This window comes from Ananas comosus, linkage group 19 (genome assembly GCF_001540865.1).
Source record: "Ananas comosus cultivar F153 linkage group 19, ASM154086v1, whole genome shotgun sequence".
NCBI classification, from domain to species: domain Eukaryota; kingdom Viridiplantae; phylum Streptophyta; class Magnoliopsida; order Poales; family Bromeliaceae; genus Ananas; species Ananas comosus.
The window spans coordinates 9,597,695-9,614,332 of record NC_033639.1 but is presented as its reverse complement, the minus strand read 5'-3'; the positions used below and the strand labels follow the sequence as shown (position 1 = coordinate 9,614,332).

The 16,638-nt window shown below is 36.8% G+C and overlaps 3 protein-coding genes across 4 annotated transcripts; 2 read left to right on the top strand and 1 right to left on the bottom strand.

Moving 5' to 3' along the window:
• Positions 995-6,663, bottom strand: LOC109725184 (vacuolar-sorting receptor 6-like). Of its 2 annotated transcripts, none has more exons than XM_020254279.1 (13): positions 6,271-6,663; positions 4,059-4,751; positions 3,874-3,965; positions 3,629-3,698; positions 3,382-3,465; positions 3,213-3,289; positions 3,021-3,102; positions 2,365-2,447; positions 2,197-2,260; positions 1,982-2,110; positions 1,740-1,843; positions 1,515-1,620; positions 995-1,321 (listed from the first exon to the last, which is right to left on the bottom strand). In XM_020254279.1, exons 1-12 carry the CDS (start codon positions 6,557-6,559, stop codon positions 1,519-1,521), a joined length of 1,869 nt encoding a protein of 622 aa, XP_020109868.1. In that variant the 5' UTR covers positions 6,560-6,663; the 3' UTR covers positions 995-1,321; positions 1,515-1,518. The 2 variants fall into 2 exon arrangements, with proteins under 2 accessions (XP_020109868.1, XP_020109869.1); XM_020254280.1 differs by having other exon boundaries at positions 3,874-3,962; positions 6,271-6,662.
• On the top strand, positions 9,930-13,503 carry LOC109724992 (pentatricopeptide repeat-containing protein At3g62890-like). Its single transcript, XM_020254025.1, has 2 exons — positions 9,930-12,076; positions 13,238-13,503. Exon 1 carries the CDS (start codon positions 9,935-9,937, stop codon positions 11,900-11,902), a length of 1,968 nt encoding a protein of 655 aa, XP_020109614.1. The 5' UTR covers positions 9,930-9,934; the 3' UTR covers positions 11,903-12,076; positions 13,238-13,503.
• Positions 12,363-14,785, top strand: LOC109724993 (fructose-1,6-bisphosphatase, chloroplastic). The gene is made up of 3 exons (XM_020254026.1): positions 12,363-13,034; positions 13,497-13,893; positions 14,151-14,785. Exons 1-3 carry the CDS (start codon positions 12,603-12,605, stop codon positions 14,549-14,551), a joined length of 1,230 nt encoding a protein of 409 aa, XP_020109615.1. The 5' UTR covers positions 12,363-12,602; the 3' UTR covers positions 14,552-14,785.

The following is a 16,638-nucleotide window of genomic DNA, read 5'->3' as shown; positions in this document are numbered from 1 at the left end:
AATTTACGAATTAACTAACAAAAATAATGAGACATTCACTCGGTCCAAGATGGGCCGGTGGCCGGACCAGCCCGAATCCGCCCCAAAGTCGGGCCATGCCATGCCGGACCTGAATTTCTGGACCGCCGGCCTGGCACCAGCCCCGGGACACTTTGGGCCGGGCCGTGATTCAGGCCAGCTCTTTATTATTTTGGACTAGTGTCATTTCAAAAAGTCGAATTATTTAAATAGAACTATTTAGAGAAGCATTAATATCTATTTTATTGATTTTTTTTTCAGCTGTAAAAGAGATAGGTAATTCTAGTTAGAGCTTCCTATAAGTTTTAGATTTCCCACTAGTCAAATAATAACTATTGACCAAGCTGATCTGAATGATGTAGAACGTGACGCCATCTAAGTACTAAATAAATGAACCACAAATTAAAAGGATTTCTAACCATTTGGTGCAAGATCACTAATTGATGTTGGCTTGATAAACTAATTATATTGACTCACCAACTACAGATCTACAATGCAAATAATGGAGCATGCAATACAAATATACAATACATGTATTTATTCAGCCATGTTCAAGTACAATATTTTAAATAGGGAAACTTCAAATATCCCCCTATGGTTTAGTGCTTTCTCACTTTAGTATTTTATGATTTAAAGCGTTATCACTTTAGTAATATGTAGTTTTATTTTTCTCTTTCCGTTATTCCTCAACTCTCCGTTAAAATATATAAAAAAAACTTAAGATACCTCGTTTTTTTTTATCGAATATTTATTTTAGTTTCATGTAGTTTTAGCTTTTTCATTGATTTAATAAAAAAAAATTAACAGAGGGGATAACGAAAAGAAAAAAACAAAACCACTATGTATTAAAGCAATATAATTTAAACTATAAGGTACTAAAATGAGAAAGTGCTGAACCATAACTGTGGTATCTGAAGTTTTTCCATTTAAATATCCAACTATTCCAAATGAGTATTAACTTCACAGCCACCATTAATTACATAAAAATAGTGTTCTTTGTCGCATTATGATTTCTTCATTCCAGTTCTAGTTCTAGTTCTTTAAAAAAGTTCTGACAAATTTCAGTAACTAAAGAATATCCACAATTCGAAGTTTACAGTGATAAAATTGAGTATTGGGTAGTGAAAAAGTCTAAATTTTTATTTTTGTCACATGCAGTGTCAAATTCATTGACATCTTACAACAACATTTTTGAGAAATAAGAAAAAGATTTTTGTAGATAGTTTCAAAAATTTGAAAATCTGCGGCACCATCTCTGAAGAATCTCCGTGTACTTGTTATAAATTTACAACAATCTCTGTTCCTGCAAAAGAACAAAAAAAATTTAATTGTGACGAATGATGAATGATGTACAGATATTCGAGTAGGGACCTCTCAATCTATGAAAAATTGCAAAAAGTTAAAAAGAAAAAAGAAAGTGGACTTTAAAAAAAAAGATTTTTATGAAAATGGCCTCTACAAGACGGAATACATTGAGCTGAAACAAAGATATGTACCTGTTTATGCTTCTGAATCTTGTCGAAGAGGTTGGGCATCGTTGTGATGGTTGTCGAGTGGCATGTACTGAGACATAATTGCCATGATCTCGGAATCCATGTATGACTATAAAAGGAGAAGATTAATTTTCTTTTCTAATCTTTTTCAAACTTATCATGGATTAGATGCAAACTATTTTTCTCTTCAAAAAAAATTAGCACTACAAATACAGCACAACAGCGTACCCTTAGTCTATATTTGTAGAATATGTAGCCTGCTACTCCGGCTCCAACCACACATGATAGAACTAAGAGAGTTAAGAACCACCCAAGCCTCGACGTGTTCTTTGCTGCATTTGAAAACATAAACAGTCATCAGAGTTTTGCAAGTAATAGATCAAGATATTATTCTACAAATTACTGAGAAAAATGAAATATACAAAAATGATTAAAGGAACAATTTATTTACCCTAATGCTGAATCCTTACCTATACAAGTGTCTTCGGATTTTATATACAGAAGGTTACGATTGCACTTGCAATCATACCCGCCCCATGTATTCTTGCAAGAGCAATCAGGACAGGAGCATGCAAGCTTTTCTTTACATTCATCAATGTCTGTAATATTAATACAAATTGGTCACTTCACTCTCTTAATCCAATAGATTTCATTTTTCACTACCGGGGAAATAGACAAATGGTACCTTCGCATGTGTGGCCGTCGCCTTGGAACCCAGAAGGACACTGGCATCCGTTCAATGCCGCATCCTTCGTATGACAAAAAGGTGAATCACATTAAAATAATCTTCAAGAAACATAGTATAGATAAGTAAAAATATGAGTTATCTTTAAGAAAGACTAGATCACAATACCGAGCAAGCAGAGAACGTTAGTCCATCTTTGGTTTCTGACCAACAACCTCCATTGTTCATTGTACACCTCCCTGGTCCCACAGCTGAGGTTCAAAAGAAATATAAGGTATTATTAACTATCAGCTTCAGAGCAAGTATAATTAAGCCAAAAGGCATATACAAAGTGTCTATGTAATCATAACGGGGCATAAAAGATTGGAATGGCGTGGTTGCAGGCAGATTATGGGTTTTCCTATGGAGAAGGCATTTTTCCTCTTTTCAGTCGAGGGTTTAACTCATCCTGAATGTAATCAGCACATACTTCATTGCATGTAGGGCAGAAAATATGTTAATGCATGCATAATGAGAATATGAAGCTCAGATTTGAGAAGTTCAACTACAATTTTAAGAAGTCTTGGGCGTCCTTTATTTCACGACTCCTCTCAGATTCTAAAAAACTTTACTCTTTGTCTTTCTATTATCTTGATTGCGTGGCTATGTGAATTCCCATAACGTACAAGATTTCATAGCGTTTAGAGCAGTATTATGGATTTCATAGTTCTTACACAATATTGAGGACGTTAATGTTCTTGTCTAGTACTATATTTAGCTAAATTCATTGATTGCTTAATTAATCGACAACAGCAAAAGTAGATGTTGTAGTAATTTTGAAGTACCTTTACACGAAGTGTAACCATCTCCTTGATACTGAACACCATTTACTAATGGGCATTCACATAATCTGCCCCTAAAAGTATCCTGCAAATAAATGCGATAAAAAACAGAGGATAAGTTACCAATTCACATAAAACAAATAAATTTAGTCACTAATATGTAATTTATATAAAGGGATGTTGTGCAATTAGTACCTTGCAAGCAGTCACATTTAAGTGCTGATCTTGCCAACAACCTCCATTTGATTGAAGGCATTCATTTGTTTCAATATCTACAGTCAAGAGAAATGAAGGAAAACTAAAAATATATTTCACGCACAAATGGTTAAATTGTCGCTTTATAACATCAACATTGATTCCTTACCTGGGCTCAAGCAAACATGAGGTTCTGTGGACTCCTTAAAACCGGCACATATGGCTTTGAGCACTGCACTTCTTTCCAATTTTCCTTCGAGAAAGAAAGAACATTTTCACAATACAGCCAGTCAGCGATAGCTACATTAAACATGCTTGCATTGACCAATACTGTTTAGCTTACCTAATGTTAATCATTGTGAGAAAAATTTTGAACAAGGAAAAAACTAGCCCAAATATAAGGGTCGGTAGCAAACCTCGGTATTGAACATTGTTTATAAGCAAAGTGGGCAAGATAGTCACATCTCCACGAGAACCCTGGCCGATCTATAACACAACAAGGCAAAGGCAAAACTAGTAATCAGTCGTATGAAACCCCAAATACACAGTGAATAAAGGGCTTGTAAGCAAAATGTTCCCAATCATCAATATGCTATTTTCTTTCAACGATAGATGCCGAGAAACAACATGCTCAAGCAAAGTCATGTGTAAGATTTTCAACCTGAACTTCCTGCTCTGTCTTCAAGACAGCATTCTCTGTATCAGCATCAGGATCGCCCATGCATTTCAAAATATTATCCAGAGGTAAACCTGCTTTTTACACCACCAAAACACATCAAATTCCTGTCTTTAAAATGACAAAAAAAAAAGAAAGGCTAACTCAGAGATTGAATTAATTAAACTCACCAAAAGATCTAATAACTTCCTCGGCACAATCTTTACTATACTTCTTCTCCTTCATTGAGCACCTAACATGATAATCTGTCACGAAATCCCACCAAACCCATGGCCGACCGCTCTCGTTCGCGACTCTATGCACACAAAGCTGCCTCAAATTCTCAAACACGACATCCTTCCCATCATAACCCTCACTAAAGTCCTGTTCTGGGTCAGGCGCACAATACCTCCCATTATTGATGCACTGACTCTTGCATTGCTTGCTAAGCTTAAAAGCTTCTGGACAGAACCAAGTTATATAATGGGGTGTAAACTGAGTATATCCCCCTTTCTCAAGAAGCTGAGCATGGCCTCTGAAATTCTTAACAAAGTCCATTTGTTCATCGCAGCGAGGGCCACATTCATCATTACTATTAGTCCAAAATTCGTACTCGACCCTTTCATCAGGGTGAGGCATTGATTCTCTCCAATCTAACTTAACCACGACTTCTTCTCCGCCTTTCTCAATCATCTTCTTTAGAGATTCCCCGAACGCACGGTTTATCAATGCCGAGGGAATAGTAATTTTGTCAACATATTCAGAATCCCGGGTTTCTTCCGGGGTGTCCATAGTGAGAAGAGGCTCGTCTATGTTGTCAGCAACTAATACTGCGCCAGCACCAGCATTTTGGGCATTCCATGACTTCAAAGCAAAGTAGCAATCTACAATCAAAGTAGAAAATGGGATTTAAAGCAAGGTTAACAAAAGGATTTAATTAAGGTTGAGCGATGAAAAGGATCATTTTGCTCATCTTAGAAGGTTAAGTTACACAATTGACAAATCATATAACAACTGATTTTTTAGGGAATATTTGACACTTCAATGGTTTTTCTGTTTCGAAGCTAAATGTGTTGAATGTAACAGGGAAAAAAATGCTTAACTAACAAACTGAGTGTGGCCACATCAAAGTAAATTGTAGAATGGAGTAACTGAAGCATTTCATCAAATAAAATAGACAAAAAAAAAAACGATGTGGTAATTTCTAAAATTCACTATCCCTACCCAAAGAAACTAGAAAGTAAGTTACGCGAACAACTGATTACTTATTCATAAACAAATTTCCAAAAATAGGAACATAAAATGAAGAGAAGAAACACAATTATTTACTTAATAAGCTCTTAAGTTCCATGACTTAAAAAAAGGGTTAAAATAAGGCCCACTGACGAAAAAGACAGAGTGGGACTTCGCCTATCTTAGAAGATTGAGTTACTTCACGGATGAATAATGGAATTTTTAAAAAATTAAAGGAAGAAGTTATATATGTGCTACTTTTGTATGATTTCCATTTTAGAGTTAAATAAAATTAATGCAAGAGATTAGAATGTTCAACTTACTAATTGAATGCGGTAATTGTCAGATCGAAGCAAATTATAGATTGAGGTCAATGTAGCTTCTAGGTAAAGAAAAATTGATTAGGAAGTTTCTAAAAGTCACTGTGCTTAAAGCCTTATACTAAAAAAGAATGTAGACCGCTCAACTATCGGCCATTTTGAAGTAGGCCCCTGGACTTTTAATTTGAGTTATTTTGTTAATTATCTATAAAATTTGATAAAAATCCCATGATTTTATTATCTGCGATCACTAATTATTAATAAAGTTTACATTTTTATCTGCTGAAAAAATGGTAGAGTCATGAAGTTTGACCAAATCATTTACCAATTTAAGAAAATATATACACTAGGGGGACTTCATAAGTTCATATGTATAGTTCAAAATGCCAGATAAATTTGCTAGCACACTAATATTCCGCAACCAAAATAAATGAAAATTGTCAAACTCCTACAGAAAATTTAATAAATATATAGTTGAGGGGGTTTCCAAACATATGACCCAAACAAAAACGCATCAGATACTTTCCAAACATGTTATCCCAATAATAATTCATGATGAATTCGCAATGAATATATATTTTTTAAAAAAACTAAAGCATTAATTGAACGCAAAAACAAAAAAAAAGCCCAATTAATCGAACATACAACTACTTTAATCGAAAACAAAAGCATAGATAAATCGATCATTGCATATGTAGATCAGAGCCCACCTCAGAGATCAATAATAACACACACACACACACACACAAAAAAAAAGTAACTAATCGAACACAAAAACACAAAATAGTCACTCATACATCTACTTAAATCGAAATCAAAGCATGGATGAATCGATTCGACGGGAGCTCACCTCCGCGATCGAGGAGGAGGATGACGGGGCGACGGGATTTGGACTTGAAGGTGGAATCGAAGGGGTCGCACCCCGTGGTCTTCTTGTCGGGGTACACGACCACGCCGGCCATGGTGCCGCCGTAGTTGGGGATCCCGTAGTTGGCGATCGCCGCGTCGTGGTGGCCCCTGATGTGCTGCGGCGAGATCACCCGCACGCTGCTCGTCTCCACCACGAATCGCCCCGATGCGAACCCCGCGCCGAGGAGGACGAGGAGGAGCGAGGCGAGCCATGGCCCATGGCTCGCCATTGTTGAGGTAGAGAGAGAAAGTAGAGAGAGAAGGGTGAAGGAGACTCTGACTCTCAGAGACAGAGAGAGAGAGAGACAGAAAAATGGGAGGGAGGAGGGAGACGACTTACTGAACGAGTTGGGTTGTTAAAAGACGGCAAAAATGTGTGGAGGCCCTTCGACTATTGGAAATACTGACAATGCCCCATTACTAAAGTTTCCTTTTTTTTATTATGGATACTAGTTTAACTTCCAAATTTTTTTTTTATGTGGGTTATCCTAGCGAGTTTAAGTTAAAAAGTTTTACTAAATTCTGTAGCTCTATGTAGCAGTGATTATTTGTTTATTATTTTAGTTTTATTTCGACGAAGTTAATAAGAATTTTCATTTAATTGATTAAAATTATTTAATTTTTAGAAATTAAAAGTTAAGAGAGTGTACGAGGCCTTGTCTATTAACTATGTATAAAATTTACAATATTACCAACTGAAAAGAGTGATAGAAATAATAAAATTAAACAGAACTATAATTATAGTTAGTATTCGAGATTTCAAGTTCAAACTTATGTTTTCAAAAATGAACACAACAGATATACTTGCTATTTTTCTATCAAAAAAGCATTATTATTAATTAATTAATTTATTTAATAAAAATGATAAAAATTGAAAGAGTGTAGTACAAAACATAAATAGTAGAAAGGACTTAAATCAAAATGGCCAATTAAAATAATCTTTTTTCCTACGATCTGCATGTGGAATTTTTAGAGAGGGACACAGAGAAAGAGAGAGAAGGTCTTATTGCTTACTTCGTGTTATTTGTTTTTGTTATTTGTTTTTTTTTTTAAATTTGTGTGTTTTGGGTCAATTGAGAAAAGAAGAAGGGGGAAGTTGCTTATTTCCTACTACTACCATGTTTGGTTTAGGTAGTGATCTGTCAATGTTGCGTAAACATGGACGGTGATAGAAAGATGTGAGGAGCCAACTACCAGGGGCAAAGGTGGTGAGCGAGTGAAAGTGACCGTTTAAGCGCTTTAAATTGTTAGTGCTTGGACGATTATGCCCTTGGCCTAATTGATATTGTTTATATATATAAAAGGTACATGCAATATTATTAAGTGGTAAATAATTGAAGGACACAAGTTATAATAAAATGAGGAAAAGTATAAGTCTACACTTGTATTTAGGAATGTCAATAGGTATAGATATTCGAAATTTTATCCGAATCCGAATAAAACGAATATCGCCGATGCTAAATAGATATATGGATATCAAAAATAGAAATCTGACAAATATAAATTCGGATATGAATTTTGACTGTACCCGACCCAAACCCAAACCCGATCCGAACCCGAATTTTTTTTTTATTATATATAATATATTTTGAAATATTGAAAAAAAAATAAATATTTCGGGTTCAAATTTTTAGGTTCGGGTTCGGGTTTCGGATTTTTGGTCGAGTTCGGATTTGGATATGGTTTTTAAAATCCATCGGGTTCTGGTTCGGATTCGGGTCTCGGGTTTGGAGTCGGGTTCGGATTCGAATTTTTGAAAATCTGCCATGAATCCGACCCGTTGACATCTCTACTTGTATTTAGGATTGAATATTGTGATGTATATGGCACTGCATCAAGTACATGAAGGATGTAATTAATTAATTAATTAATTAATTAATCAATCAGGAATCCATCTACATAAAAGATATTTTTTGGTATTAGCGAAGTCAATGAGGCTTAGATTATTTTTAAAAAAAAAAAACAATAATGTCCCTTGAGATTTGTAGTAGAAATTTTGGGTCAATTAAAAGAAGATTATTATTATTTTTTGGGCATCACTATAGTAGTTTATTATTCTCCATATGCAACACGAAGGTTGTTGTAGATCTATAGGAATAACTCCTCAATTAAAAAAAATAAATTCTCCTCTGTATATGCTATTCATGGTTGGACCAGATTTGGATCATGCCTAATCAAGTTTTGATCAAAATTAATCAATTAGAAATCTAATTTAATTTCAAATTTTAATAATTTCAAGTTAAGCCAAACATAGTACACATCTGCTAGTACTATAGATAAAAAGTATAATCAAAAATTCAAATTTTGATAGGACTGATAAAAGCTCTTATTTCAAAATACGTAAGCGATATGAATAAAACAACATGAAAATACACTGCGCCTTGGGACTGTTTTTTTTATTTTAATCAATTTATCTGTTTTTTCTTATTTATGTTTACTTTCTTTTTTATGGAACTACACAATTCATCAAGAACAGGGGGAACCATTTGAATTATTCACGTAACAAAATATTATCATCACAAAATATATTATTCAAAATATATTTTTACACCTTACAAGCTTCACGAAAAAGCATGTGACAATTATTATTGTTATAGTGGTCCCTATTTTTTTTAAAAAAAATATAATTATAATTATTTGGTATTGTTAAACTAAATCAGTTCTTATTGCTATTTTATTTAGAATATATTTAAGATATTCAGAATTGAATTGAGTGGAATGTAAAGAAAGATAAATATCTTTGAAATAGATGTAATAAAAATTGGGCCGGGTCAGGATTTTGGGCTGGAAATGATTTGGGTCTGGCTCGAAACTTATATCTCCGTGACCACGAATCTGGTCCACAAGCATCAAGTTAAATTGGCTCCCTAATTTTCCTCATTGTCGTTGCTTTAATTTTTTAAATTTGTAGTAATTAAACAATTTTGGTCAAATAAATAAAAAAGTTTATCAAATTTATTAATAATTCTATCAAATTTTACTAGTTTTAATTTCTTTTTAGTAAATAAAATAAAAATAATTAGCAACTAGTAGTTAACAGATATACTTAGGTCATATTTGGTTGTATGAATATTTTGTTTGACATATCATTTTAATTTACTCTAAAAGCTTACATAATTTACTTAACGAAGTATGATCAACTATCTAAAACAATATTTAACTTTTAAGTTATCTTTTCAGAATAAAATAAATCATCACGTAGTTAAAATTTAAAATATACTATCATACGGATACCAAAATCTTTCAAAGAATAAAACTTAAACTCCTAACAATTTACACTAAAAAATTTTCGTACTGAATATGTTATTATTGAGTATTTTATTTTGACATATAAACATAGCTTCGTGTGTAATAAAATTTTTATTTGCAGATAAACTAATTAAAATAACTAAATTGAAAGTATAGAAGTTAGCTTGGTATCAATCCAATAATCCAATAATAAAAATAATAATAATAATAATAATAACAACAACGATTAGAAATAATAAGATTGAAGGCTGCAGATCAAAATAATCTATAATCTAGGGTGTTCTCAGTAATTGTTTCACCAACTATAATACGGTAACCGCCAAAACGGCAATCTCTCCCTCGCCTCTCTCTCTCTCATGCGATTTCGCAATTTCCCGTCCCTCGCAAAACGCTCCTCCTCCCACCATCTCCATCTCCCTCTCCCATCCCCCCCAGACCCTAACCCTAACCCTAACCCTAACCCTAAGTCCTCTCACCATCCCCTTCTCTCCTACCCCGGCCTCTTCGAGCTCCTCATCCGCTCCCCGGGCTCCCTCCCCCTCACCTTCGGTCGCCGCCTCCACGCCGTCCTCACCGTCTCCGGCGCCCTCCCCGACCCCTTCCTCGCCGCCAAGCTCGCCGCATTCTACTCCAGCTCCGGCGACCTCAGCTCCGCGGCCGCCCTCCTCCGCCGGAACCCTAACCCCACCGCCCTCCTCTTCAACGCCCTCATCCGCGGCCACGCCCTCTTCGGCTCCCCCCTCGAGGCCCTCTCCCTCCTCCGCTGCATGCTCGCGCGCGGCCTCTCCCCAGACCACTTCACCTTCCCCTTTGCCCTCAAGTGCTCCGCCGATCTCCCGTCGCTCCCCCTCGGCCGCTCGATCCACTCCCAATGCCTACGATCCGGCCTCCAGATGGATCTCTACGCCGGTAGCTCGTTGATCAATTTGTACGTGAAGTGCGGTGAGATTCGCGATGCCCGTCGCATGTTCGATGAAATGCATGTTAGAGATGCCTCATCCTGGAATGCAATGATTGCTGGGTACATGAACGCCGGGTCCTTCGACCTTGCCCAGCAACTGTTCGATGAAATGCCCAATAGAAATATTGTCTCTTGGACTTCAATGATTTCGGGCTATGCACAGAATGGGCTTGCGGACCGTGCGTTGGTTTTGTTCGACAAGATGAGGAGGGATGACTCCGAGGTGAAGCCCAATTGGGTGACGCTGGTGAGCGTGCTTCCTGCGTGTGCTCATTCCGCCGCCCTTGAGAAGGGGGAGAGTATTCACAGTTACGCCGCTGCGTTGGGGTTCGACTTGCACCCAACTGTTCAGATTGCGCTGATTACAATGTATGCAAAGTGCGGGAGCCTCGCGAAAGCTCGAAACTGCTTTGATCGAATTCGCAAGAACCACAAAGGTTTAGTTTCGTATAATGCCATGATTGCGGCTTATGCTTCTCACGGGCGCGGAATCGACGCCACATCGTTATTTGAGGAGATGATCAGATTGGGAATTTGGCCTGATTCGATCACGTTTACTGGTTTGCTTTCTGGATGCAGCCATTCCGGGCTACTTGATCAAGGGCTCTCATACTTCGACTCTATGAGAACAGTGTACAAAGTGGAACCAAGGTCCGAGCATTATGCTTGTGTTGTAGATCTTTTGGGTCGGGTGGGGCGGTTAGTTCAAGCCATGAATTTAATCAATTCGATGGAGATCGAAGCCAGTCCAAGTGTGTGGGGTGCGCTTCTCTCAGCTTGTCGGACTTATAAAAATCTGGAGATCGCAGAGGTTGCGGCAAAGAAACTGTTCATATTGGAGCCCGAGAATTGTGGGAACTATGTAGTGCTCTCCAACATGTATGCGGAGGCCGGAAGGTGGGAGGAGTTGAATAAACTGAGAGCTTATTTGAAGAACACTGGTTTTAGAAAGAGCCCTGGGTGCAGTTGGACTGAGATCAATAAGAAACTCCACGTATTCTTCGGTGGCGACAAGTCTCATCCACAAGCAAACGAGATCTATATGCTGTTGAAAGATTTTCCGAATAAGATTAAGCCCGCGGGGTATGTTCCCGACACTAGTTTTGCTCTACATGATGTTAGCGAGGAAGAGAAGGAATGTAACTTAATTATGCATAGCGAGAAGCTTGCGGTTGCATTTGGGCTTCTGAATACGACTCCCGGTAAGGTTTTAAGAGTGACGAAAAACCTTCGCATATGTGGAGATTGTCATATGGCCATGAAATTCATTTCGAAGATCTATGAGAGGGAGATTATCGTGAGAGACGTGAATCGGTTTCACCATTTCAGAGATGGGCTGTGTTCCTGTGGTGAGTACTGGTGACTAAATACGGAGATGAATACTTGAGAGTAATTCGAATCGGAGGAAGAACATGCTGGCGTTAAACATCTTAATTTACTGTTTGATTAATTGCGGTAATGCGGGGGAGGAGCTGCACAAGAGCTTACAATTGGACTCTGATAAACCATAGATGAATGATGGAACATGTTTGAAAAGGTGCTATTCAAATTATTGGTCTCTAGCTTGTGAATTTTCTAATTTTAGTAAAGATAATATATTACCATATTGCTTCTAATAACTTCAGAGCCTGTTCCAAACTATTCTTAATTCTTTAAATTAAGCTATCCTATAACTTAAGCTACAAATTTAAATTTAATGGTTCTATTAGCCGTTCACTTTGATCCAAAAATACATGTAGTTAAAAATGAAACAGCCTATACTCATATTTAACTAATTTGGTGGTTTCTAGTTTAGAATAATATAACTGCAATCTAATCGCAAGCACAGCAGAATTTGTGATTTTGGATGGAGCAAGCACCTGTTGAAATGTAAGTGATCAAAATATTTAAAAAATAGACCAGCCCCAACCGAGAAGAATGGTGCGGTCCAAATTGGACCTGCCCAAATTCCAATCAATAATTCTCCTCCACTTGTCCTCCATCATCATCTCCAGACAAAAGGAGAAACAGAGCTGAGGAGAGACGTTTTCATACCACTCTCTCAATTCATAGGCCGCCTCGGTATGCTACACGCCACTCCCACACCACTCCCCTGCCCCGCCACCACCACCCTCACCCCTACCCCTACCCCTACCCCTACGAACTCAAACCCAAACCCTAACCCTAGCCTCCGCCCCTTCCGCCGCCGCTTCCTCGCCGTCCCCGCCGCCCTCTCGTACTCCGCGCGAACCAGACCCGCCATGGCCGTCGCCTCGGCCTCTCTTGTGGGGGGCGGGCGCAAAACCCTAATGGAGTACGTCGGCGGTGGCGGGGGCGGGGACAGGGTCGGGGACGACCTCGCCGTGCTCCTCGCGCACGTGCAGTGCGCGTGCAAGCGGATCGCCGCCCTCGTCGCTTCCCCCTTCAACGCCGAGCTCGGCCGAGGCGCCATGGCTTCTGCTGCGGCTTCGGCGGCGGCGGCGCGCGATGATCCGAAGCCGCTTGATGTAGTTTCGGTAATCTCAATTTGGCTTACTTAATTCTTATGTATTAGCTTTGTTCGAATTTTCATGGTCTTTAGTCCGGTTAAGATGAAATCATTAGCTTCAGGTTGTGTGAATTCATATAGAAAGTGATACTGACCTTAAACTGTTAAGTATTATTCAGTAGACACTAAGTAGGGATGCTAATTCCGTGTTCAACTTGGCTTCTTTATCAGTTTCTCTGCAATGAAAAGCAACAGATTGGCGGTTAGCAAACTAAATATTTGGAACTTTTGCAAAAAGTGAAATGAGTACAAGCATCAACTTCTGCAGAAGCAAAATGCTATGGAGAGGAATTTTTGATGAAAAAGCTGTTGACGCTTTTTATGTAGCTCTACTCAGACGAACTTCTCCAGATATCGTTCGCATCAGGATAGCACAAGTATGAATGATTTTTGGTTTCTTTTTTTTTTAATGGCACATTTTCTTACGCAGAATGAGATTATACTCTCCTCGCTCAGAAATTCCGGAAAGGTTGCAGTTGTGGCGTCCGAAGAAGACGATCTTCCGGTTTGGATAGCCGATGACGGCCCATTCGTTGTCGTCACTGACCCTTTGGATGGTTCGCGAAATATCGATGCCTCTATTCCCACTGGGACCATATTTGGGATATATAATAGGCTTGCGGAATTAGATCATCTGCCTGTGGAAGAGAAGGCACAGCTCAATTCCCTACAAAATGGAGCGCGACTTGTTGCTGCCGGCTATGTGTTGTATTCATCTGCCACCATTTTGTGCATTAGCTTTGGGTCGGGAACTCATGCATTTACTTTAGATCAACTAACCGGAGAGTTTGTTCTCACACATCCAGGCATACAAATTCCTCCAAGGGGTAATATTATTATTTTACTTTGATATATTTATGTACATGTGCACGTAAAATTACCTATTTATCTATCATATATAGAAAATCATACATACATATGAATATGTATTTCTTTTTAACTTTCAAAAGCACCCAAGGAATTGTATCCCTCTAGACATTCAACCAAACTAGATAGTTTTCTTTTGTGAACAATGTAATGTAATGCAAGGTGATGTATGTGCATCCTTCTCAACTCATTTTATGGTTCTTCTCTTTAATGTCAGGACAGATATATTCCGTGAATGATGCGCGATACTTCGACTGGCCCGACGGCTTAAGGCAATATATTGACACGGTGAGACAAGGCAAAGGCCAATTTCCTAAGAAGTACTCGGCTCGCTATATCTGTTCTCTGGTCGCCGATTTTCACCGCACTTTGATGTACGGTGGATTGGTGATGAACCCAAGGGACCATCTTCGCTTAGTCTACGAGGCTAACCCACTCAGTTTTCTCGTGGAGCAAGCTGGAGGTAGAGGGTCAGATGGTAAAACGCGGGTCCTTTCGATTCAGCCAGTCGAGCTGCATCAAAGGCTTCCCCTGTTTATGGGGAGCTTAGAGGATATGCACGAATTAGAAAGCTATAGAAATATCCAGCAGAAGATAAATCCTGGGTACGAGGTTTGATGGTCGTAATTTTTTGAATCTCATAGGAAAGCACCTTTTTTTTTTTTTTTTTTTCCTTCTTTTGTTACCCAGTAGATTGTGTTGATCTTATCCCTGTTTGTGATGGTATCTAGAAACAAACTTCTTGTTGTTCACTCGTATGTAGAAATGTGGAAATTTTCACTACGGTAATGTATGTATGTTGCTGTACCAGTTGGGTTAAATCTAATTTATTTCTCATTAAGAGGTTCTCAACTTTTGTGCGGAATGATTATTCTTGAAGTTTACGCCGTTTACATTGATAAATTTTGTAGGTGTAAATTTGAATCAAATATCACAAAATCAAACAATGCCAAATGAAATAGAATAAATTTAAACCAGTGTAAACTTTAAATATGCCCTCTTGTGGTTTAGTTTATTTTTTTTACTTTACTGATTCTAAAAAGTTTACACTTACCCTCCATTTGGTTTGATCTTTATTTTATCAAAAAATTCTAATATTAAATAAGCCGATAAATGAATTTTTTTAAGAAAATCAAGAGGTGGCAAAGTGAAAAATATACTAAACTACACAGTAGGTCAGCGTAATTTTTTAAAGAACGGGATTGTAAAATAAAATTGTGCTAAATCATAGCACAGCAAAGTGTAAACTTTTAAGCTACAAGGAACATAGTGAAAATCAACTAAACCACTAAACTTAAGGTGATGCATGTCCCTATTAACCACTTTTCCCACACATTATTTTATATGATCTCTAGTTATGTAAATATTAATCAAACAAATAGAGTGGTGTATTTGAAAGAAAAAGGCATGTAAATATTAATCAAACACATTGAATGGTGTATTTGAAAGAAAAAGGCAATAAATCCTGCACTAATCCTTAGTGCGGGCCGGCGCGGGCTGGTCCGTTCTGGACCGGCCTTAAGCACTGGGCCAGCTCGTTTATTTATTGTTTCTAAAATATATTTTTTAATGGCCCGTTTAATAATTTTTTAAAAAGTATATTGTTTAAGTTTTTCATTAACTCTTTATAAATATCAATTTTAATTATTCAAATTTTAACTAAAATTTTTAAATTTATCAAAAATTATTTATTTTTTTAAAAAACTATATATATTTTATAAAACCACTAATAAAAAACTTTGAACAAAAAAAAAAAATTTTTTTTTTTGAGAGATAGGTAGCACACTACCTACTTCGTTTATTTTATTTAAAAATAAACTTAGCTGGAAATATGAATCAATTAGGATTCGAACTTTGATCTCGGATAACAACTACCAAATCCTTTGTTACTTACTCTAGGCACGGTCGGTAAAAAACAAAAAAATGTCGGCCTGCTGGTGAGTGGTCTCCATACATTTTTACCAACTCGTAAATAGGGTTAGAAATGTAATTTTGTCGCAACTACATCTCAAAAGGAAATTTTGTAGGGTCGAATTCAATCCCAATAGTTTGTGAGATTTGTAGGAGGATTAATGAAATTTTAAGTGTTTAAGAAATACTTATAGTATTTTAAAAATTTAAAAGGGAATCAATAAAATTGTGCAAGTTTGATATTACCGTGGCGATATCATTTTCGATCAACATTGCTCAATTAATTACAATTTTTTATGCCTTAATAACTGAATGGTTGAATTAAAATTCTATACATGGTTGAGAATATTTGATATTATAAATTACTTCTAATATTAAATATTTAATAAGGTTGATTAAATTTACTTGATTCAGTAAACTTAAAAATTAATTAGGAGGATCTTGATAAAAAATTATAATTGAGAGGCGGTATTTGAAAAAGCAATGAAGTGCTGATCTTTAAGATTTTATTAATCTTTTTTTTTTGTTGAAAGAAAAAAAAAATATCAGGAGACCTTTATTAAAATATCTTTTGCTGTATCTAAAAAAGTATATATATACAGGGGATTTTGCATTTAATTATCTTGAATAAATTAATTTGCCCTGCTAAAATTTAAGTCCACTTGGAATTCAGGCCAAACCCACCCCCAATAATAATTAGTATTAAATTATGAGAGAGATTTTTTTTTTTTTACAATATTATTGCGTTCTAAATTTAAATGGTAATTTTTTAAAATTTAAAATTTATATTTGAG